The 26079-nt window shown below is 35.6% G+C and overlaps 1 protein-coding gene across 1 annotated transcript in view; it reads left to right on the top strand.

The window, feature by feature from the left end:
* TINAG (tubulointerstitial nephritis antigen) overlaps positions 1-21823 on the top strand; it is a gene marked incomplete at its 5' end in the record, with an annotated part of 114602 nt that extends 92779 nt beyond the window's left edge. The window contains 2 exon segments of the mRNA NM_001082786.1: positions 13628-13673; positions 21468-21823. Of these exon segments, the coding sequence (NP_001076255.1) occupies positions 13628-13673; positions 21468-21602 (181 nt within the window). The 3' untranslated portion in view covers positions 21603-21823.
* Positions 21824-26079: the final 4256 nt, after the last annotated feature.

Below are 26079 nucleotides of genomic sequence, written 5' to 3'. Positions count from 1 at the left end.
AAGATGATTATTATTACTGCATCCATAGTGGAGTGTCTGGTTTCAAGCCAGAGCTCGGCTCCCTATTTCAGCTTTCTTTTTTTTTTTTTAACTTTTATTTAATGAATATAAATTTCCAAAGTACGGCTTACGGATTACAATGGCTTCCCCCCCATAACATCCCTCCCACCCGCAACCCTCCCCTTTCCCACTCCCTCTTCCCTTCCATTCACATGAGGATTCATTTTCGATTCTCTTTATATACAGAAGATCAGTTTAGCATACATTAAGTAAAGATTTCAACAGTTTGCTCCCACACAGAAACATAAAGCGAAAAATAATAAATGATTTTTTAAATGATGATGAAATCAGATCAGACTTATTGTCATGTTTAATCCCAGTGAGAGTCAAGTTGGGAATTGATAACTTCTTTTTTTTTTTTTTTTTTTTTTTTACAGAAGATCAGTTTAGTATACATTAAGTAAAGATTTCAACAGCTTGCACCCACATAGAAACACAAAGTGAAATATACTGTTTGAGTACTCGTTATAGCATTAAGTCTCAATGTACAGCACATTAAGGACAGAGATCCTACATGAGGAGTAAGTGCACAGTGACTCCTGTTGTTGACTTTACAAATCGACACTCCTGTTTATGGCATCAGTAATCTCCCTATGCACCAGTCATGAGTTTCCAAGGCTATGGAAGCCCATTGACTTCTCTGGCTCTTATCTTGTTTAGACAAGGTCATAGTCAAAGTGGAGGTTCTCTCCTCCCTTCAGAGAAAGGTACCTCCTTCTTTGAAGACCTGTTCTTTCCACTGGGATCTCACTCACAGAGATCTTTCATTTAGGTTTTTTTTTTTTTTTTTTTTTTTTTTTTTTTGCCAGAGTGTCTTGGCTTTCCATGCCTAAAATACTCTCATGGGCTTTTCAGCCAGATCGGAATGCCTTTAGGGCTGATTCTGAGGCCAGAGTGCTGTTTAGGACATCCGCCATTCTATGAGTCTGCTGAGTATCTCGCTTACCATGTTGGATCACTCTCCCCTTTATTTATTCTATCGGTTAGTATTAGCAGGTACTAGACTTGTTTATGTGCTCCCTTTGACTCTTAGTCCTTTCATTATGATCAATTGTGAACTGAAATTGATCACTTGGACTGGTGAGATGGCATTGGTACATGCCACCTTGATGGGATTAAATTGGAGTCCCCTGGTATGTTTCTAACTCTACCATTTGGGGCAAGTCAGCTTGAGCATGTCCCAAATTGTACATCTCTTCCCTCTCTTATTCCCACTCTTACGTTTAACAGGGATCACATTTCAGTTAAATGTCAACACTTAAGAATAACCGTGTATTAATTACAGAATTAAACCAGTCGTATTAAGTAGAACAGACAAAAAAAACTACTAAGAGGGATAATGTATTAAGTTGTTCATTAACAGTCAGGGTTATGCTGATCAAGTCACCATTTCTCATAGTGTCGATTTCACTTCAACAGGTTTCCTTTTTGGTGTTCAGTCAGTTGTCACCGATCAGGGAAAACATATGGTATTTGTCCCTTTGGGACTGGCCTATTTCACTCAGCATGATGTGTTCCAGATTCCTCCATTTTGTTGCAAATGACTGGATTTCGTTGTTTCTTACTGCGGTATAGTATTCTAAAGAGTACATATCCCATAATTTCTTTATCCAGTCTACCGTTGATGGGCATTTAGGTTGGTTCCAGGTCTTGGCTATTGTGAATTGTGCTGCAATAAACATTAGGGTGCTGACCGGTTTTTTGTTTGCCAATTTAAATTCCTTTGGGTAAATTCCAAGGAGTGGGATGGCTGGGTCGAACGGTAGGGTTATCTTCAGGTTTCTGAGGAATCTCCACACTGACTTCCATAGTGGCTTGACCAGTTTGCATTCCCACCAACAGTGGGTTAGTGCCCCTTTTTCCCCACATCCTCGCCAGCATCTGTTGTTGGTAGATTTCTGTATGTGAGCCATTCTAACCGGGGTGAGGTGAAACCTCATTGTGATTTTGATTTGCATTTCCCTGATTGCTAGTGATCTTGAACATTTTTTCATGTGTCTGTTGGCCATTTGGATTTCCTCTTTTGTAAAATGTCTATTGAGGTCCTTGGCCCATCTCTTAATTGGGTTGTTTGTTTTGTTTTTGTGGAGTTTCTTGATCTCTTTATAGATTCTGGTTATTAACCCTTTATCTGTTGCATAGTTTCAAATATTTTTTCCCATTCTGTCGGTTGTCTCTTCACTCTTCTGACTGTTTCTTTTGCAGTACAGAAACTTCTCAATTTGATGCAATCCCAATAGTTGATTTTGGCTTTGACTGCCTGTGCCTCTCAGGTCTTTTCCAGAAATTCTTTGCCTGTGCCAATGTCTTGAAGGGTTTCGCCAATGTTCTCTAATAACTTGATGGTGTCAGGTCGTAGATTTAGGTCTAGGTGGATTTTTGTGTAAGGTGTAAGGTAGGGGTCTTGCTTCATGATTCTGCACGTGGAAATCCAGTTTTCCCAGCACCATTTATTGAATAGACTGTCCTTGCTCCAGGAATTGGTTTTAGATACTTGATCAAATATAAGTTGGCTGTAGATATTTGGGTTGATTTCTGGTGTTTCAATTCTGCTCCATTGGTCTATCCATCTGTTTCTGTACCAGTACCATGCTGTTTTGATTACAACTGCCCTGTAGTATGTCCTGAAATCTGGTATTGTGATGCCTCCGGCTTTGTTTTTGTTGTACAAGATTGCTTTAGCTATTCGAGGTCTCTTGTTTTCTAATAATGCATACACTGGCAGACAGCAGGTGATGGCTCAAATAGGGAACCCTGCCACTCAAGTGGGAGACACTAGCTCCTGGCTTCAGCCTTGGCCATTGTGGGCATTTGAGGAGTGAACATACAGATGGGAAATCTCTGTGTGTCTCTCTGCCCATCTCAAAAAAAAAAAAAAAAAAAAAGGTGTTGCTTACAAAACTGTTGTGTGTGTATGTACTTATCGATGAGTGTGTGTGTGTGTGTGTGTATGTGATGCTTTTTTGGCTTTAAATCAACTGCAGTACTAATATTGAGTGTGAAGCAGTATTGTACAATATAAAGAACAAAGGCACTGGAATCAAGGTTAGTTTCTGTTCTTGCTGGGTGATCTGAAGACTGGTTATTTAAGACCTCTACATCTCAAATTTATTAGCTATTTCTTTGAGATTGTAACAATTTTCTCAGTGTTTTGTTGAAAGGATTAAAGGACAGTATGTCTACCACTTAGTTGACTGCTAACTTTATGATTTCTTTCATTTTTTTAAGTTAATGATTTCTTCAAATTTTTCTTTACTAATCTATTTTTCTAATTTAAAAACTATATATAATTTGGAGATGATTCTAATTATAGTATTAATGAATACTTATCTGTGATAAGATGTACATTTACATTTATTTATTCAATGCATTATTTTTATACAGCTTACTTTAAGAATGTAAGTAGCTGAGTAAAGATTATAAAGAAATGAGAAATGTGACTATACGATGGAACAACTAATTTCTTTGGTAAACATGATAAATTTTTCATGATTTTAGATAGCATGATTTTGTTTGTACTAAGAAAGCCATACAAGTGGTCGATGTTGGCCACCCACACTTTAACATTTTTGTAATTGAATTATTTGAGATCCCTGTGATTAGACATAATAAAATCCTAATTTGAAAACATCAAGAAAGTATGTAATTACATGAACAGATGGGTGGGTGGAAGAATCTTGAAATGTTAGGCAATCAGTTTTATAGTGAACTGAGGGCAATTGGTTATACAAATTTTGAGGTATTGCTTTAAAATTTTAATGAAATGGTTTTCAAGTGGTTCTAATGCCTGTGCATAGTTCAGATTTTATTGATTATAAAGGAATTTTTAAAGACTCTACTATTATGCTATCTTCCAGTGTTATACTAATTTTTGAGGAGTGATTTTATTTTTTTTAAGATTTTTTTTATTCGAAAGGCAGAGTTACAGATAGGCAGAGGGAGAGAGATAGAGAGAGAGAAAGAGAGAGAGAGAGAGGTCTTCCATCTGCTGGTTCACTCCCCAGATGGCTGCAATGGCTGTGCCGATCCAAAGCCAGAAGCCAGAATTTTCTTCTGGGTCTTCCACACGGGTGCAGGGGCCCAAGGACTTGGACCATCTTCCACTGCTTTCCCAGGCAATAACAGAGAGCTAAATCAGAAGCTGAGCAGCCAGGACTTGAACCAGCACACATATGGGATGCCAGCACTGTAGGTGGTGGTTTTATAGCGCCAGCCCCAATGATTTTGTCTATAATCTAATACACCTATGGCATATGTTTTCTTCAAAATTCTACATATTATAGAATTCAATTGAATATTCGGGAAACTCTATGTAAATGAATTTCCTGAGATTTGGAGGTAATGGAAGATGACATGAAGGATAAGAGGTAAAGTGGCTTGTACAAGACTTCAGTTTGTCAACCAGACTAAGTATTGATTGGCTGTCACTTGAACGAGACAGCACTGTAGAGTGATTACAACATATTCATATGCAGCACATGATACAAGGTTACCATTACAGAATCTAGGATCAAGATTTTATCCTATGCTCCAGAAATATGTTATCTATCAAAATTCTGATGAATGAATGAACTAAGAGGTTTTTTTAAAAAGGCATTAGTTTCTATGGCAATGTGTAATGTCTACTCTGCACAGAAGCATCTAGGATGTTAGTATTTCAATAAGCAAAAGAGGTCAGCCAAATCTATGCTACACTAAAAAGGAAATGGTCACAGAAAAACAAATTTTGCAAATGATGAATGCATATTACCTTTGATATTAAGTGACAACGTTGAATTATTTTGATCCTCAAAATAAATGCATTACATATTTTTCTTCTCCAGCCTCATCAGTGTAATAATTATGTTCATTATATTTCTGGATACAAATGAGACTGTTGGATGTGATGAATGCAAGTCTGATTAGCATATTCCTATAATGATCTAACTGTTCTGTCTGCCTCCAACATCATACTTTCCTATTTATCCTATTTATTAATCCATCTTCTTAACTCTCAAAACTTTTATGATTCCTCTATGAATGTATAAAGGCCCAATTCCTAAATTATGGTATGCTGTTCTCTCTCAGATATGCCCTATTTACCATTGAAAATTTCTATAAATTATTTAAGACCCATCATTATATTTCCTCCTCAACACAGTTAGCCATAATTCCAATCTCTCCTTCTAACTGTAGGTTTTTTTTTTTTTGAGAGACAAATCCATAGTCTTTAAAAAATGTATTTTATATTATTATTTAAGAAGGGGGAAGGTGGAGGGAGAGAGAAAGAAAAAGGGAGAGAGAAGCTGTTTCACTCCCCAAAATTCCACACTGGCCAGATCAGGCTTGCACCAAATCTAGGAGTCAGAATGCAAACCTCCCACAAAGATAGCAGGAACACAATTGTTTGAGTCATCACTGCTGCCTATCTTGGTTTTCATTAGTAGGAAGCTGGAATCATGAGGCAGAACTGGAATTCAAACCTAGTCATTCTGATGTGGGCTTCTGGTATCTTAAATGCTAGGTTAAATTTCCAACCCTAGTCCTAGTTGTTAACACTTCTGCTATTAATTGCTTCTTAGACAATTTGGTCAAAATTTAACCATATAATCTTTTTTCAGAATTTTTTATTTTATTTATTGAAAGGCAGAGTTACAGAGAGGCAGAGGCAGAGAGAGAGAGAGAGAGAGAGAGACAGAGACAGAGACAGAGAGAGACAGAGAGGTCTTCCATCTGCTGGTTCACTCCCCAGATGGTTGTTATGGCCAGAGCTGAACTGATCCAATGCCAGGAGCCAGGAGCTTCTTCTGGCTCTCCCAAATCAGTGCAGGGGCCCAAGGATTTGGGCCATCTTCTGCTGCTTTTCCTAGAAGATCCAACAGAGAGCTGGGTTGGAAATGGAGCAGCCGGGACTTGAACAGGAACTGCAGGCGGTGGCTTTACCCATTAAGCACAGTGCTGTCCCCCATATAATCTTTAAATCTCTTTGAGCCTTATTTTCTTAACTATGAAATAAAGACAGTGGGTTAGAGTCAGATGAGTTTTGTGTGCCATATCATCGTGGTTACTCAACCAGGTCATTAGCAGATATAGACAACATGCATGGATGAACACAGGTATTCATTAAAATTTTACTTATAAAAATAGGCATTAGATCAAATTTAGCCTGTGAGCCACAGTTGAACAAGACTTAGAGTACACTATTATTTCTGAGTCTTTTGCCAGTACTAAGCTTCTATGAGAAGTTAGAAAAGCGTTTTTGCCCCTGTCATCAATGAGCTAAAGTTTTCATTTAAAGTATCATTTCTTAAGTTACCACCTTTCTTAATTTTCATTAATAGTAATGGGTGGTTTTAGTCTTTGTTGTCTCTTTTATCACTACATTTCACATGGTTTTAAACATCTTAATACATATTCTATCCATACAGTAAACACAAAAGAGATGGTTCTTTCTGTTCTACAGCACAGCACTTTTACAAGGGCATAAACTGGACACAACCTTTCTTCTTTTTGTAGGTTAAATTACATGTCATAATTATACTTGCAGTATTTTTGATTTCTGATATTAAGATAGGACAGGATAAAGGACATACTAAGTGCTCTGTAGTATTGCTTAGACGTTTGGTTAACTTTAGGTACACATGCATGTATGATTTTTAATGCAAAAATAATCTTTCAGAAATATCCATCAGCTTCTAACTGATCTATGAAAAAATTTGTTGCTTCTTGGCAGAAATATCATTAAGAGTATCTGAGTCCAGATTTAGTGAATCCTGAGCCGATTGACATTTTAAGTAGATAATGAAAGGAGGGACAGGGAATATTCTCACTTTATTTTGCTTTTCCATGAGCCTGTTTCATTCATCTCTGATATAGCATGAATTGGCAATTTTGATAGCTCCCGTATCGTAGTCTACACTGCCACACTCGCCAGCATGCTCACATTTTAAAAATGAAGTTTCTAAGCATCTCTGAAAGAATATTCCTAAGGAATAAAAGCATGGATTTCTTTACTTAATATTTACTGCAGTTATCTTTAAAGTCTTAGTGTGAAGGAAACAGAGACTATCTGCAATGTTACTCTAACAGCAAAATCTTCTATCCAGTGTAATCATCTCATTTTTATTGACTTGAACCTCATTTGGTATCTTTATTCTTATATCTTATCTAACTTTCATTTCCTTAATAAAATGTATTTGCTCCTTGTTTGCTCCAAAATTCCTTGTTTGAATGGAGTGTACTGCATAAAATTTCTTTACAAGGCCACTACTTAGAGACTTCTTTTTTTTAATCTGTCTGGCTCTATATTCATTATTACAGGATTGGGCATCCCAGAAAAAATGAATTTGGAATTATTATTAGTCGACGGAGTACATGCTAACATCCTAGAAATAACACATTTTTAGGAGTATAAAGACATTTCTTTTTGGGTGATTCTTCTACAATGTGCTGTATATATCATTAACATAAAATAAATCATTTTTTCTTATTTTTGTAAATTCAGTTTCAGATGGATGTGAGTTTTTTTTTAAGGATTTTGACATGTTAGTCAGGAAACAATCTCATCAAATAAAATAAAACCTTTACTATGCAGAGTCTTTTAGGATTTCTTTTAACACTCAACTTTCCTTGGTTCTTGGGTGTATTGCCTATCAGAAATCCTGAAAGCCATGAATTTAATGATTAAATTAATTGCTGTCAGTAGAAGTACCCAAAAGAAAATGAAACAATTTTATAATTACAGACTTAGGCAATGATAAATCAACCTGATCATCAGGAAGATAGCTCTGTGTAACGCCAAATGCACCTACTTATTTAACATTGAAATTCTGGGGTTGACTGTTGACCTTTCCTTTTTTCTCCTCTTCTGTCCATATAGATCACCAACAAACTCCCTCACTTGTACTCCTAAGTAACTCTCAAAAAAAAGAAGAACTCTCAATTTGCATTCTCCTGTTCATTCCCCCACTGGTGCTCTTCAATTCTTTGGCTCAACAGACACCCATTTAGTGTCAACTGTTACAACCCCTATTTCAGGTGTTGGGGATACAATTGTAAAAGAATAAATAATGTTTGCTTTGCAAGTATTAACATTCCTACTCAGAATTCCATTACTTGTTTGTTTAAAATACATTCATGTTTGACTTCCCATCTTTCCTATACAAATATTGGAATTTTCCTTCTGAAAGACAATCTAAATTGTATCACATTTTATGTGAGTTTTAATACCTGACTCTGTAGAAATCTTATGGTCTTTCCATAAAGTCATTTCATGTTATGCAGAAGTATTATTTCTAGAATTATTTAAAAGTGAGCATATAAAAGGAATACTGAAGGATATTTGAATGACTTTCTAATTATCCACTTTGTAAACATCAAGCTTGGTAGCAAGGATTGCTCATTATAACCTGATCTCTTTGGCTTTGATCTCTTTATTTCCTGCCACTCCCATTGCTGTTTACTGGACCACATGCAGATCTTAGAATAGGCTGAGATGAGATTTTCCTCTCTGTTAACTTTGCCTTTAACTTCAACCTGAAATCCCGCATTACCATTTTAGTCTGAAAAATTCCTACTCACCTTTGTAAAGGAAGCTGTCTTTGGCTTGCTCAGTTAATTTCTTTCCCTGTAACCCATAGAAATTGATGACGTATTTTTAAATGACATTCAGAATTCAAATTATTTGCATTTTTGTTTAACATTCCCCAGTATCACTCACATTATTATTGTCTTTTTGAAGGCAAAAGATGTATCCCTGGGCTAACCAATAGTTATTGAAGAAATGGAGACACTAATGGATAAAATAATGAGATTCCGTGCTTCTCCTTAAATGAATATTTGTGGAAATATATATATATATATATAAAGTTATGTCTTCAACTTTATTATTTTCCATGTGTAATATAACCACCCTTGGATGCATGGACCCCAATGGCAAAATCTACCAAAACCTAGGGAGAAAAGAAAAAAGGTCATTATTAAAAATCTTATCCAAATTATTTATGTAGTCCATTAATTTTGTAACATAGACACAACCTCAAAAATAAGGTTTTAGGAAGTTTAGTGTTATTTATCACAGCTATCTGAAAATATATCTCTTTTAAAGTGAGCAGGCATAAATACATGCATAATCTTAGAAATACAAAATCTTGTCTCATTCTTTTGTGTATTTTAATATCTTACTCTGCAGAAATTTATGGAAAGACTTCATATTATATCAAAGGCTAGTATTTCTAGAATCAGCTAAAAGTAAGCATATAAGATACTTCCTGAAGGAAGAGCTTAAGTGATTATGTGCACTGAGTGAAAAACCTAACCGGAGACTGAGTAGGATGACATGAAAACTCAGGTGGTACCCAAGCATCACTGGAGAATGTGATACACAGGCTGAGAGCTGCTTCCCAAGTTTATTTCAAAACCGTTTTCCTAGGTGTCAGTACATTTTAAGAGGAAAGAAAAATAATAGTGTGTTTAAAACAAATAATTGAAACAATTTAACTTTATGAAGTAGAAAAAACTCAAAACAACAGTATGAAATGCAAATTAAGTGGAATTCCTTAAGGTAAGAAAAACCTGCATTAAGATCTCCCAAGCTTGTGAGCTTACTGTACAACTTGTAACTTATCAAGGTCATAGAAGAATCTCAGCAGAAGGTACTGGTCTGTGTATCAGAGATTTTTGAATAACCACTATATTCCTAGAGTTGTATTTATGAAATGTGTGTGGTTTGTATACCTTAAATAAAAGGTTTCTGGGGAAAAAATAAGAGGTATATGTGATGAGAATAAGAATGCAAAAAGTTAAGTTTGGATAATTTATGAATGCGATGTCCTCCATGATGTCAATGGATACACAAGAGAATATCTGTTAAAGCATATGCGTATTTCTCTAATTTTCAGCTTAGTAGTATAATGTTAACAAAAGTAAGGTACCACAATTCACATATTATGGACGCACATATATTAGGAAAAATGCCTTTTATGATTAAAAAGAGAGGAACTCTCTCCTGTAGGGGAGTGACTTGAATCATATTGCTTTGCACTAGTTGATTTTCACATATTGCTGTTCACATAAAGGTTTTAACCACACAAATTCGCTATGATACCACAGTCATTCGCTATGACTGATTTTTTTCCAGTCTCTCTAAGCTAGCATATTTAGAAACAACTCATGGGTCTTTTTCTTTACAATACCCAATTGCAATGCTACGGGATATTTGATTTTGATCTTAGATGCTGTTGAGAGGAAAAGGAGGAGAAAAAAGATAGCTGAAGGTCACAGTGCAAGTATTAGATCCTTTAACAGATGGACCTTGTTTGTCATTTGACACAGGACAACCAAACAATAACTTCTATGGTGTTGATTTTCAATGTGTGATATTTTCTTTCCATTTGACTTTAGCATAAAAGTTAATAACTTTTGTTGAAAATTTTCTTCAGTAGCATCCTCCTCTCTGAAACTATTTGGCTCAGCTGCCTTCCTTTTCTTTTCCTGTCTTACCTCTAATTGATGACCTGATTATTATGTTTTGCTGTCCCTTTGAGACAAAATAACAACCAGAATGCTGGTCTTCTCATTGAGCTTAAAATGACTGATGTTTTAAATAAGCACCTTAAAATATTAATGTAACTGCTGATTTGAATGCTAGGAACTTGCTCCATTGACAATGAAGTACATGGCAAGTAAATGAGCAGTTGAGAAGGCAATTAGCAATGATTTTTATTGGAAAAAGTGAAGAGACAGAAAGCTCTACCCGTGATAGACCAGGCAGATGTCTTTGTTCAATCTCCAAATAGCAGCAACAGCCAGAGCTGGGCCAAATCAAAGACAGTAGCCAAGTCTCCCATGTGGATGGCAGGCTTGTAAAGTAATAAAGCCATCTTCGTTGCCTCTCAGAGTGCAATTTACCAAAAAACTTGGATTAAAAACAGAGGTGGCAATCATTTCCAGCATTCCCATATGGGATGCAGGCATCCCAAGTGGTAGCTTAATCCACTGCTCCACTATTGTCTATATCAAGGCTTTGTTATTGGGTCAGCTCATCATGCCTAGATACCTCTTTCTTAATTGAGAGCTTTCTTGGGAGACTCTTTAGTGGTTTAAGCAGGACCTTCCCCAACTTCTCATTATACCTGACCAGATCTTGGATAGAGATTGCTTCCCTGCTGCCTCTGTCTTCTCAAGAGTCAAACGGTTTCCTACATTTTTCCTATTCAATCTTGGATTTTGTATTTTTTAAAAATATATTTTATTTATTTAAACATATTTTATCTATGTGAAAGGCACCATTACAGAGAGAGGGGGAGGAGGAGAGAGAGAGAGAGAGTGAGAGAACGAAAGAGTGAGCAAGAGAGAGAATCTTCCACCTGTAAGTTCACTTTAACCTAATTGGTAGTGGACCACCTGCAAAGAGATTTGATTGAGAGGTAAAAGCTCTCTGAATTGTTATAACAGCTTTTGTAGATGAATAGAAAATGAGTAGTGATTGTAGATGTGACCTATCGCTTGAAACAGGAGGTAATACCAATTGCATATTTGGGGGCACTTCTTGGGATTGCTGATTTTTTTTTCAATGGTGATAGCTTTTTAAATAAAAGTTACAAGGATGTAAATCCAGTTAAAAAACAACAAAATGACCTTAGAAGTTGAGCCCATCTCAACTGACATATTAATCTACTCAGAACATTTGGGACAGTATACCCTGTGTGCTGAAGAGAACACAGAGAGATGACAAGTGGTACAATCACCATTCTGAGCCTCTATTAGCATCAGGAGAAGGCAAAATTGTTCTTTAGAGATTTCCCACCATCCTGAATCACTTTTTCTTCCCTCACCCTCATGCCAAATGATCTAAATGCATTTGATATTTTCAATGCCCCAAGAACCCTATCAAACAATGGTCCTCTTTAGACAATATCTCCATGCTGTAGGCCTTTACTGCATTCTGTAGCCTATGAAAATCAGCCTCTGCGACTGATGTACTAGGAATTATATATTTTTTTTTGACAGGCAGAGTGGACAGTGAGAGAGAGAGACAGAGAGAAAGGTCTTCCTTTGCCGTTGGTTCACCCTCCAATGGCCGCCGCGGCCGGCGCGCTGCGGCCGGCACACCGCGCTGATCCGATGGCAAGAGCCAGGAGCCAGGTGCTTTTCCTGGTCTCCCATGGGGTGGAGGGCCCAAGCACCTGGGCCATCCTCCACTGCACTCCCTGGCCACAGCAGAGAGCTGGCCTGGAAGAGGGGCAACCGGGACAGAATCCGGCGCCCCGACCGGGACTAGAACCCGGTGTGCCAGCACCGCTAGGCGGAGGATTAGCCTAATGAGCCGCGGCGCCGGCCTAGGAATTATTTTGATAACAAATTTGTACTTGTCCTAGGAATCTCTGTGCTGTAAAGGCAGACCACATTCAGCTCTATTAAGGGATTTTGAATATTAGTTATAAGTTAATGGAGCAATATGTGGGCTAAATTGATGTTTTCACAGCCCATCAAATTACGTGTAGAGGGTACTCAATGTGTTTTCTATTTAAAGCAAATACTGTTGAGGATACACTGCAGTTGGGGGTTGTATAATTGTAAGGGGAAAGTCATATAATATGTTAAGAACAAGATTTCCTGGATTTCCTGGCTCATCATTTCCTACTGTATGTACTTGGACAGAACTCCATTACCTCAGTAGGTAGAATAAGCTCATAAAACCCCACCTCAATAGATTTAGTAAAGAGGAAAAGGGAAATGTAAGTTCAAGTTCCTTAGGGACTATTATGTACTACAATGAAAATGAACTTGTACTGGGACTATGGGATTTGGCTTCCATATGCGTTCAGATATGTGTATATAGCAATTCTATGTATTAGGCACCTTGGCACTTTATGAAATGTGTGCATGGACACTTTTATACAAATCACTTCATCTGCAACAATAATCTGTATTTTCATTGTGGTTTTTATTAGCAGCCTTGTAAAGGTTATGTATTTGTCATTTGAGGTGGGTATAAAAATGGGAATTATCATTAAGTATCTTAAAATTATCATTAAATTTTTATTTATTTTCATTTCATTTGATAAACAGAGAAACAGAGATAGAGAGATCTTCCATACACTAAGTTACTCCCTGAAAACTTACAACAGAAGTCAGGAGTCTGGAACTCTATGCAGGTCTCCTAAAGGGAACCATCACCTGCTGCCTTCCAGCGTGTACATTAGCAAGAAGCTGGAATTGGGAGCAGAGCTGAGACTCAAACCCAGGCACTCTAACATGGGAGATGGTGTCCCAAGTGGGGTCTTAACAGCTATACAAAATGCCTAACCCCTCTTTAACTGCTCTAAGACCTCTGTACTTCAGTTGTCCTAGGATCTTTCTTGTTTGGTCAATGAGTTTGATTTTGAGCCATCTAGATATAGATGAGTCTATTCTGTACACATAAAAAATGCAATGCAAAGAAAAAAAGTATAAGCACATTACTTTAAGGTGATGACATTTCTATTGTAAAATAGGGTGAGATGACTAAAAATTCAAAAAATATAGGGATGAAAATTTGCATGTTTTCAAGTGCAAATATTTTGATGCTAATATTTATTAATTATAGGTGGGGCACACTGAAAGGAGCACGAGGGCAGAAGGAAAAATTTTGGGTATGTAACTCCTTCCAGTTCTATCCTTACTGTGAACACTTTAGAGTCTTCTGTTTCTCTGCTCTCAGCTTTCTGTTATTTAGTCACATCCTAAGTCACCATAACATTAGCTATATTATTGTTTTCCTTCTCCAAGACTCATTATAGCCATTTCTAATATACTAATAGCTGTTTTCAATACCTATTATTTTAAATTATTTCAAATGTTCAAGAAGAATCAGTGTTTTCTTTTTTTCAAATTGATAATCAACAGAACAACTTTTTGTTCTATTATCATCTGGATGAAACTTAAGTAATGCTTCAACCTCCTTTGTATATGCAGACATGTCAATCAACTTGATATCTTTGTTGTATTCATATCATATTCATAGGTTTCCTAGGATTAAGGCCCTTTTTCATGCCAACTATAACATACTTATGTTATAAGAAGGAACCAATGTCTAATTTCAAAAATAATAGAAAATTATAGATAAGAAAGATTTTGAAGAATGGAACATATTATTTCAAATAATCAGTTAATTAAAATGAACTTAATCAGTTGTTCCAAGTCCTTTTATTTTAAACTTTTATTTTTTATAGAAATAGTGTAAAGTCTGAATGATCTTACTTCTGAAATTTAAATTTGAATGTATACAGTAGAGGGCATGATATAGCTAACAAACTAGATCTTAGGACTTGTTACCTTCAGAGGGACTTGGAAAAATTTCCCCATAGGGCACTCAGAAAAAACAGTCAGTGATGTATGTGGTCACAATTTACATTTGTCTTGTTGACATATAATGATATTATGCTTTTAAATATGATTCTTCTTTTTATTTAAACCAAGCATTTTCTTCATTAAAAAAATTGATGCAGCCAACAATTGATATTAATAGCAACCAATGATTTGAATAACTATGATTAAGTATCTGTGTTAGATACCTATTAAATGAATTTGAATGTTATTTCATCTTCCAACAAATTTATTTAGAGATGATAAGAAGTTATTTGACTAATGTATTTAACTTACATTGCTTTTTTAACCCACAGTACTAGATAGCTATTTGTTGAGCATGTGTGAATGAATGCGCAGAGGAAAGTGTTTTGTTATCCTGTCATCCTGAACTTGATCATTTCTATCATACAGCTCCATAGTGAGGGTACATGTAAACATATACAAACCCACATTCTCATATGCCCATACATGTCTGTTTATATACACTCTTTTATTATTTTAATTTCAACACATAGTACACATTTTATACTACTTTTATTAGAGTTATATTAATTCTTAGCATACTACTTATCAAAAATTTTCAAAAAAATATTTCATGGGCCCAGGAGCCATATTTCTTTGAGCTGTGACTCTTTAAGATAAATTATTAAGCTTAAGTGGTGGTAATGTAAAAATAATGCTGAATTTTTTAGATTTTGTGTGAATTTACTTTTCACAATCTTTCGATTGCACATGCTTTTTCAGAACTATTATTAACATATCCAGTCTGGTATTCCAAATAAGTAGACAACAGCAAGTAACTATTTCCACTAGAGGTTGCCATTATAAAAGACAATTTTTAGAAGAATTTTGGCAATGCATATCAAAGTCACAAAAATGAAAGTAGAAGTAGAACCTAGAAATTACTTTTTTTAGTTTTTTTTTCCATTTTTATTTGTTTTATATTTTATCTCTCACATATAAGGGAGAACATTCAATACTGGTCTTGCTGTGTCTGGCGTATTTCATTCAACATGGTATCCTCCAGTTCCATTTATTTTGCTCCAAATTACATTATTTCATTCTTTTTATAGCTTAGTAATATTCCATTGTGTGAAATTTATGACATTATATTAAATTGTACATTTTGATTGACTTTTTGTCTCCACTACATGTACACAAACATATATTCACATATACACATATGCATGCATATTCACCTTGTGCTAAAACCATATTTACCTTATCTATCAATGTATTCCAAGGACAAAATACAGTGACAGGTACACAGTCAAAACATAAATAATATCCATTGCATGAGTGAGTGAATAATTTTATGAATAAAAATATTCAAGTCACTAAAAAAAAACTCATTCTGTATAAAACTTAATAACAATTTGATTTAAAAATGAAATCTTTAAGTAAGTCAAACTGTTTTGTAAAGAATTATGAACGGTCAGATCAGGGTCAGAAGTAAAGAGTTTTTAATTGATACAGTCAGATCAACAGATTAACACACCAGTGTCACAACATGGATGATATTATAATAGCTAATGGAGGCCTGCACCACGGCTCACTAGGCCAATCCTCTGCCTGTGGCGCCGGTACCCTGGACTCTAGTCCTGGTTGGGGCGCAGGATTCTGTCCCGGTTGCTCCTCCTCCAGTCCAGCTCTCTGCTGTTGCCCGGGAAGGCAGTGGAGGATGGCCCAAGACCTTGGGCTGTGCACCCACATGGGAGACCAGGAGGAAGCACCTAGCTCCCGGCTTCGGTTCGGCGCAGTGTGCAGGCTGTAGCGGCCATTGGGGGGTGAACCAACAGAAGGAAGACCTTTCTCTCTCTCTCTCTCTCTCTCTCTCTCAGTCTCACTGTCTAACTCTGCCTGTCCAAAAAAAAAAAAAAAAAAAAAAAAAAAAAAACTAAATGTTCTACATAGGTAGTGGTTTATATCTAATAAATGAGGGACAAAGAAGAGAACAATGGATTTTCTCCAACTATACACAGGAGAAAGACAGGCAGATTCCTTTTTTCTTGAAATAAAAGAAAAAAACTATTCTATTTCATTAATGTGAGATGGAAAGGGTTCTGTGTTCTGAACCTAACTTTTAGGAATATAAAAATTTCTTTTCAGGGCCAAATAAACACCATATAATGTCTCTAAATGTTGGATTTCATGTCTTTTTGCACATGAATTCCAAGGGAGAAAATGTTCCTGTACTCTGGCACTTTGGAGCTTAATATTGGATCCTGTATTTGCTGTAGCTCTTTGACCCTCTTAGGGAGATGGGAGAAGTTCTACTATCTATTCAGATCAGATCAGTTAAGCAGGCCAGTGCTTAAGATCCAATTCTTTTGATGTGCGAATGCTGAAATACTTAAGAGAGAGGTGAATGTAATAATTTCTTATCTTTGTATTATTTCCTTTTGTGTGTATGTGTTTCAGAAGGCCAGGACATTTTGCATACACACTGAGAAATCCAGGGAAATGTTATTTCCCTATAATTATAATGGACGTTCCTAAATATACAGCACAGGTGTATTTTATAATAAATATAATAGAATGGCTTCAACTACTAAGTAAAATATAATAGATAGCAGCAAACCATAAATTTCACTGAGTATGTGGAAAAGAACAGAATTCCCCAAACTTGTGTTTTCGAATTGAATCCAAAGATGAGTTTCAAACCTGGGAACATTTGGTAGGTCTGAGGCCAGCTGAGGATTGGGTTTGTAATAGGTAGAGAAAAACTCAAGGAGAAAAAGAAATCCAGCTAGATTGGAATTTTAGAGGAACTTAAAACATATAGTCCTTTCTTCTCATGAGATATTTGGTGAGTGCTGGAATAGAGTGAGGAGCTAAGGGGGAGAGCTGGAAAGGCAGAGTAAATTCTTCTGTAGCAATGCAGGGCCTAGAACAAAATTCCAGATAAACAGACACAGACACAATAGATACAGTAGATACAACTCTGGACATATTGAAAGCAGGTGCAGACTTAAATAAATTCTTGACTACATTGAAGTGACAAATTCTTCATCATACCTCTCTGGAAAAATAGGGCTAGCTTTCTTTTCTGAAAAACAATGACAATCTCTATAATTATTACAAAAAATATCCAGCATATATTTTAAAAGTAAAAGACAAAAATGGTAAAAATGTGAGTAGTAATCTAGGGGAAACTTTTAGTAGAAGCAATAACAATAGATTATACTTTAGATGTGTGCCTTAAAATAATCGTCACAAAATTATAAAGGAAGATATGGACAAAAAAAGAATTTCAGTAGAGAATTTCAATGTACTTGCAACAATAATAGAACTTCTTGACAAAAACATAAGCAAATATGTTAATGATATCAATGAGACAAAGTTATCTTAAACTGGACACAAAATGAGCTTTATAAGAAAAAAATCAGACTAGGTTAAAATTAAAACAAATATTCAAAATATAACATTACGGGGCCGGCGCCATGGCGAACTAGGTTAATCCTCCGCCTGTGGCACCAGCATCCCATATGGGCACTGGGTTCTAGTCTCGGTTGCTCCTCTTCCAGACCAGCTCTCTGCTGTGGCATGGGAGGGCAGTGGAGGATGGCCCAAGTGCTTGGGCCCCTGCACCGGCATGGGAGACCAGGAAGAGGCACCTGGCGTCTGGCTTCACATCGGTGTAGCTCCGGCCATTGCGGCCATTTGGGGGGTGAACCATCGCATGGAACACCTTTCTCTCTGTCTCTCTCACTGTCTATAACTCTGTCAAATACATAAAAATAAAAATAAATCTTCAAAATATAACATTATAAGTTTTAAAAAGGCAAGCCACAGACTGTGAAAATAGCTGTTATCTATCTATCAATCTAGAAAAATACCTGGCAAGGAATCATATGTAAAATACATAAAAATTCTTAGAGATATATAAGAAGATAAAAAATTCAATAAAATATTGAACAAAATTATTGAAAAGGCACCTCAGAAAGAGAAACTCAACAGACATATTAAAATTGACCATGTTACTAGGAAATGCAAATTAAATTCACAATTAGATACCATTACATACAGACTGTATTGACTAAAGCTAAAAGGATTTATTAACAAAATGCAAGTGATGATATTAAGTAAGTGCAACTCTTATAGTACTCATAAATGTGTAGATGGAACAAATGTTCATACTTATCATATTTATTAAGAAGAAAATGGTAAAAATAAACTGTGAGATTCATATTCAATGAAAATACACAGTAATAAAATGAATGCATTGCTAATACATGCCACAACATGATTAATCACAGGGACAATATTTTGAGTGAAAGAAGTCAGACACAAAAGAGTACTGCATTTTTCCTATATCTACTATTATAAAGATCAATTACAGGAAAAAAAATGATGAGAGAGAAGATGGTGGATGTTGGTGGGAAAGGAATGTTGTAAACCTTCTGGAGATACTATAGGTGATTTTTAAGATTATATTTATATATGATATAGATTTAATAATTTTTATATTTTGTCATATTCACCTCATATGTAGATATTCTACAGATATACATACATACTATTTTCTTGAAAACAGGGATGTTACTATCACATAACTTGGAGTTAATAACAATGCTCTTTAATTGAGGACAGAAGGGTTTATTATTAGGTAGGTTATATATTTAGTGAAGACAAAATTTACATCAATCTATATGCCAAATAATATGACATCCACACATTTTAATACCCTGTATATATAATAAAGGAAGAAAAAAGAAAAGAATATTTCATCCAAATATGAGAGAAAATGTGATATTTGTCATTGGCTTATTTCACTTAGCTTAATGAAAATCTTGATCTAAGTGACATTACACAGGCATAAATTTCATAAACACATATGTAAATTCAATAAAGTGTACACACAATATTAATACACTTTTCCCATGTAACTAAATCATATATCTTCAGGGAAAAGATAAAATGTAACACTTCAGAAATTTCCTTCTCTATATTGCCACCTTGATAATTAAATACAGGCGAATCCAGGCATTTGGAGGAAGTAAACAAAATAGGTAAGGAAATGGAAGAAATAAGATTAAGAAGTATAAGACTGATACTCAAAATTCATATCCTGAAGTGCCATTATTAGTTTTAAGTTGCAAAGTCCATTCTTGATTATTTTGTTGTGTTTCTTGCTAACCTGTGGTTAACTCTTATTAGCACATATATTATGGGTTTGCTTATAAAAATCTTTACATGTCTTTCCTATATTTACCAAATATCTAAGAATGAAATTATGGGTTATAATCATTGTCATACATCCAAATGAATGTAGGTACAATGCTGTAAATCACGGCTTCAGGAACTTAAAATGTCAAGACCTTAAAGTTTCTAGAGCATAAAGCACTAATTTTCCTAAAAATGCATATTATTTGACTTCTTAGGCCTTGTTGGGGTGTTGGGGAGGAGGGAGAAAGGAGGGAGAGAGAGAAGGCAGAGAGAGTAGGAAATATGGAAATTGTAATTTAGTTTAATTGTTGCTAAAACTCTCATACACTTTTTGCTACCTTATGTTCAGTTCTTTGAAGTAGTGCATTGAAGTCATAATTTTAGACAAAGCTTTGAGAGTGCTCCTTTAAGGTATTAGGGCTGATTAAGGAGGCAAAGATCCAAATCTGAAAAAGAAATGTTGCTGATAATCAGCTATTGCTTAAAGCTAATGTTGTCATGACAATTTCTGATGTTGAGGGAATCTGCTCATCTCTTGTGTGACAGAAAACACTGAAAGCTCAATAGCATGCCACATGCCTGGGGATTATCAGTCTAGATCATGCCAGAGGAAACTTCTCGTTTTACAGCTCAGTGTAGGCTGAATGTGAGGCAAGAGTGGGAGCTGTGTGAAGTCTTCAATTAGCTGGACTTTTCTGCTGCAAGTTTCCTTGGTCTATTAACTTCCTTCTGTTGACCCTTTTGACCTTCCTGATACTCTGTGTGCACCACATTAAGGTTTTGGTTTCAGAATGCACTTACTCAAGCTTTAAATCCAGAACCCATTCTACACTTGCCCCAGGTTCCTAACAATCTCATATTTTGAAAAGCAAAAGAAACGATTACCTTCTGAATCCTGTTGATTTTATTTTCTGAAGATTTCTTGCTTTTTTTTACCTCTGTTCCCTGCCTTAGTTAAATTATCTAACTGAATTATTTTCTAGTCTCCCTGCCTCTTGTCTCTAGTCTCTTAAATCCACCTATCTCAGATTTTATGGAGTAACGTAATCAAAATACATTTGCCCTCCTTGCTTTCCTGTTAGATGCAACTTAGTGACTTGCTGTCATCTTTATTATTTTCTCTGTTTGGATGTTCTTCCCTTCCCTTCCAGCCTCAGAATTTATCCACTTGCTTCTGTCTTAAGATCTACTTATAATAATTTCATTGATTCATTTCACTACTTCATACTGCTTCTTGCTTTGATGTTTCTGCTTTCATCGTTTTCTTTTCCCTGAGTCTCTTTTCTTTAATTTATCTGAGGAATTCATGCTCAGGCTTTATATGACTGTCACGTGGCACCTCTTCCATAACATCTTTCCTGAAATATCTAAACAAGTGTGATGCCCCCATCTGCCTTCAATACACCTTGTGCAGGTCTCTACAATGGCACTGGGCTTGTGTTGGCCATTCTTTGTTAGACTGTAAATTCTCAGAACACAGAATAATATATTATTTATCCCTGGACTTCTAGTGCCCAGCACAGTCTGTTCCCATTGTAGACACTCTGAATCGATGGTTTGTGTGTCACCTTACCTTTGTACAATAGGGAATGTAGAAGAGTCACACCAATTCTGGCTGTTGACAATATGCACATATATTGCAGATTAATGTAGCTGAATCTTAACACATAATAATTTAGCTTATAAACAATATGGCTGTTACTTAGAAAATATTTAGGTTCTTAATAAGGAAGAGGGTCCTTCAAAAAGCTCACAGAAGAAGGAATTAAAAGAAAAAAATTGGTGCAAAAATTTTGGAAGTTCATGTAAACAATAATAAGTCCAAAGCATTTAAAGCTTGTGTTTTAATAGATAAGATTAAAAATGCTTAAGTAGGATTCTCAACTTTTTCACTTTTTGTTTTTCTGCAGATCGCTGCCAATTCCTGGGGAAAGTCATGGGGAGAAAATGGCTATTTTAGGATTCTTCGTGGAGTAAATGAGTCTGACATTGAAAAGTTGATTATTGCAGCTTGGGGCCAGCTGACAAGTTCAGATGAACCATAACATATTAAATTTCCATAAGGTCATGCATTTAAGCAACCCCTTAAGTTGAAGTTTAGCAACGTGAGTTTCTCTTGACAGTGTAGGAATTGTCTATTCACCCTGTTAATACAGTGTGCCTATTCTCATTTTACCCAGACTTTGTGCTTCTGCCTCCTTTCTAGTACTGAGGGTATGAAAACACTATTCAAGGACAGCAGCATGATTAAATGTCTTTAAAGTTCCCATGTTGTCTTTATTTTACGCTCATAATAATGCTTTCTTTGCTTGGAATTGTTCATAAATGGTGTAATGGCATCTTTCCTAAAATTCATAGCACTCTGTGGAAATGATATAATTTCTCTCTTTGACCAATGAGGACTTTAGGCAAAGTGTACTCATTGGTTTACCATCTTTATGATTTTCTTTTCAATCAGATAATACTTTCTTAATTCAAACCTTGCTTGAGTTTTGTTGAAAGTAGTGGAAATAGATTATTAATTATTTCTCTCATTAAGCTATTATTTTGTTTCTTTCATTTGCCTAAACCTAACATGTAGTCTGGTCACAAATGAAAAGTTAACTCTTACAGGAATTAAATACTCTTTATTGTGCCATGTAATGCCCTGTGGTATGGAAAAGATGTTAAGTAATGAAGAAGCTGAGAAGCTAACAATAGAAGCATGATCTTGATATACACAAATTCTTAATTTTGGAATCCAGTATATCTTGTGCAAAGTCTATTAAAATCAACTGCAAAACTGTATATGGAAAGATAACATATTTTCCACTGAAAACAGCAAAATCATGCCATGACTCAAAAAGAATAAATATACTTTTATCAAGCCATTTCACAGTTCCCTGCATGAGATTCTAAAAAGTTTGCTAAATTGGCTCTAATTTGCATCTAATTTTGATGTTAGTTCTCTATAGTCAGAGGAGCAAAAATAGCATCATAATAATGGCTGGGAAAGGATATAATCTTTTAATAATTCACTAGTATCTTAAATGGCAAGCTAGTAAATGAAGAAGTAAACCTGGTCAGTATGAGAGCACAGATAATTATAATTACAACATGAAGATAATGATGGCCTGAATTTCAAGGCACTCTGTCATCTTACTTTTCAGTATTGGGTCTTTTATGTTATGTCTAAAGATGTCCTGATTAGATAAGCCAGACAGACTGGAAATGTGGGGAAGCTGAGCACAGAGAGGTAAGGGTTGCTGTAATTGTTTTCTTCATTAATCATTGTGGCTTTATCAGGGAAGCAGCTATGCACTTGGTCTTCCCTAGAAAATATTCATGAGGGTGATTCAGTTTATGTGGATTGGCAGACATTCCCCTAGAGAGCTGATAATTAATTTGATTTTTCTCAGTTGGGGTTCCTCTAACACAGCCCTAAGACACGGTTTTTTGTATAAATACAGATAATCATTTGACTGTAAAGCACACACTGAGAAGTGAGTAAGGAATGAGATAGTGTAGCGAAGACAGACAGTAAAGGGTACATTTTCCTGCAAAACACACCTTGCACTGCTACTTCTCATCCCAGTGGAGACTGTTAATACATTCCTTATACTTAGGCCACCCAGGAAAGAAGTGTTCTTTGGTTGAGGGCTGCTCTTGGGGTCTGAGAATTCCCTGGTCTTTCAGAGTTGGCACAAGAATAAGAAAATACCTTCTAGTGTTCAGGGAAAAACCCATAAACAAAGAAAAGCACATTCTTGTAATTGGTACACTGAAATGGTGCACATGAAGCAACATGGGCAGGTCACAAACAGTGTCTGCTGTGGGTATTAAAATACTTTTAAAGCATCTGTTAGATATCGGTGACTGTTGAAGTAATAAATCATAGTGCACCCAAAGTGCCAGATGACTAATAACACTTTCAAAAGTGTTTATAGGGTTAAGTGGATCCATTCAACCAAAAGATTCTACAATTAATGTTCACGTTGTGGTTTATGATCCTAGATTTTGCTATTTTAAATTTTCTATTTTTCTAGGATGTAAATATAAGGATGTTTATTGTTGCATTGATAGTGATTATGGAAAATTATCAAATATTTTTTAAAAATTAAAATCAGGGATGGATTCATATTCAAAATTATCCTAAAATTATCCTAAATAATAAAAACTGAATACATAGAGGAAGAAAAAAGAAAGATTTTATCACTATAATAAATTCCATAGGAAAGCCTAGATTATGTTTATCCAGGAATTATAAACTAAAAGTTATAAAAAAGAAGACATTTGGGAATGAATTTTGCTAAGGGAAATATTATTCTTGAGGTTTGCTCAGTCAGTATCTTCCCTTGATTAGTGTTGTTTCTCATTTTTATTTCTTTAAAGAGATTGTTTGATCCTATTCATTGTAATGACTCAGGATCAGTTTTCAACAACCAGCGAGCAGAATATTCCTTAGCTACCCTAGAGGCCAAATAACTATTTGTAGAAAGGAACTCACTGATGTCCAGGTGTTCTCATTCTATACTATGACTTTTCATAGCCTGCAGGTGGATGCTGCTCACCTCAGCCTGGATTGAGTGATGCGAAGGGCCACACATTTAGTGCATGTCTCTCTAGAATTTCTGTTTCTGTTTATAAGGTGTGTTTGTTTCATGTTAATGGTGTATGAGGGAAGCATTGTTCACATGGAATATTTCATTCAATCAAGACAATGTGTCTCCAATTGGAAATTACTGTGAACACTAGCACTTGTTTTCTTCCTGTTCAGTTGGAAATTTGTGTCTTGGGTATGGGTTCCAATTTAAACTGGTTACTATACTCAGTACAAGAGTTTTTCTTGGAAAAAGAGTAAAATAATCTCCATATAGGACACTGAATTAAAGTTTTGTCTTTCCACTATGGTGGATGTTTCTTTTTCAGATACCATTAGGAAAGACCCATAAGGGAAAGGTGGGAAACATCTTGAAGATAGGGTTTATGACCTTTCCTGTTCACATTTGTGTCTTACTTGATTTTAAACAGTGAAAAGGCTTCCCCACCTTTAAATATGCATAGTTATTAATTCTCTTAAAATACATAAAATGTTAGTTTGGGCTCAAAGAATGAAAAGGCAGCTTCTCTAAGTGTTTCCAGCAGAAGGAGTAGTGGTGCCAAGAGGGAGTTGAGAAGGCAGTGGGGAGTATTGAGCCAACCCAGCGATGAGCAAATGTTGGAAGCTGATATCAACCGTTAACTAAAGGGGCAAAGTGAAGGCAAAGGTATTACTGGAGTCCAGGAGCTGGTGATATACCCACAGTAGCTATAAGCATGATTGGGCTGACCTTTTGGAGTTGGAGTTGTGAAGGGGCATGATGCTATCAAATTGCCACTGGAGGCAGAGAGGAAGTGGGAAGAGGAACTGAGGCCTCTCTCTCCCTCAGTTCCTCCACGATTTCAGCAACACCTCTCACTGGCTTGTCCTGCTGCAAGAGCACTGATATAAAAATCTGTGAAATGAAGCTTTCAGAGTTGACTGCCATCTTTTGCCTGGTGCAGAGGACAATAGAATAAAGGCAAGGAAGAAATCAGAGGACAAACCTAGAAAATAAATTTTGATTCATACCATATGAATATTAGAAATTAAGATTACATAGAGGAATAGATTATCAATAATGAATTAATCTAATGGACCCAGTCATATGCATATATATATATATACACACAAGCTATTTTAATGCTTGCTATATATATATATATATATCTTACCAAGTGTAATGCTTGCTATATATAAACATATTTTAGCTACTGTAATGCTTGCTATTACATGTTACTATTTTGCTTAAGGTCTTTTGACTTAAAGGGAACACATAAGCATAATTCAACATGTTTGTATAAAATTTGAATTGAAATATGTTTATTTTGATGTGAAAATATTTGAAATCCATGAAATTTTTTTATAAGACATATTTTTCATGAACTTTTGCAAGATCCTTTGTATTATGATCTATGCAGGAAAGAATTTTTCCCCACCATGATTCATAGTAGTTTCTGGAGTCTGTTGTTTTACCATTATTGCCCATCAGGAAAACTTTGATGATCTGATATCAAGACATTTTTTTTCCTTTGCTGTAGATTGGTTCCATTCTAAAAAAAGAAAGGAGGAAGTAAAAAGTAGGGTCCCAAAAGGTATTATTTGATGCAATGTTTCAAAAGAGAAAAGCATCCTTCAGTGCAGTGCAATTATACTAGAAAAGGGACTGATTAAGAATATAGACATTCCTTCTCTTCTTGCAGGAGGAAAACATCAGTTGAACACTGTCAATAACAGAACAGTTGAATGAATGGAAAACCTTCTCCACATACAGCTGTGAAAATGATTATACATCATTTTGATACCACATCTGACAGAAATCTTAAAAAATCACTGACAGGGAATGTGGGATTTCTCCTCAGAGACAATGTAGTAAGAACACCATTAGTTAGACAAAGAATGGTAATAACTCTTTCTACCATCCACCATCCCCTTTCAGTAACCTCTACCTTCAGTAAGACATG

Source organism: Oryctolagus cuniculus, chromosome 5 (genome assembly GCF_051225735.1).
Source record: "Oryctolagus cuniculus isolate XC-2025 breed Fujian yellow rabbit chromosome 5, ASM5122573v1, whole genome shotgun sequence".
NCBI lineage: Eukaryota > Metazoa > Chordata > Mammalia > Lagomorpha > Leporidae > Oryctolagus > Oryctolagus cuniculus.
Note: the sequence above shows the minus strand (reverse complement) of the source record. Positions and strands in the feature narration are given on the sequence as shown.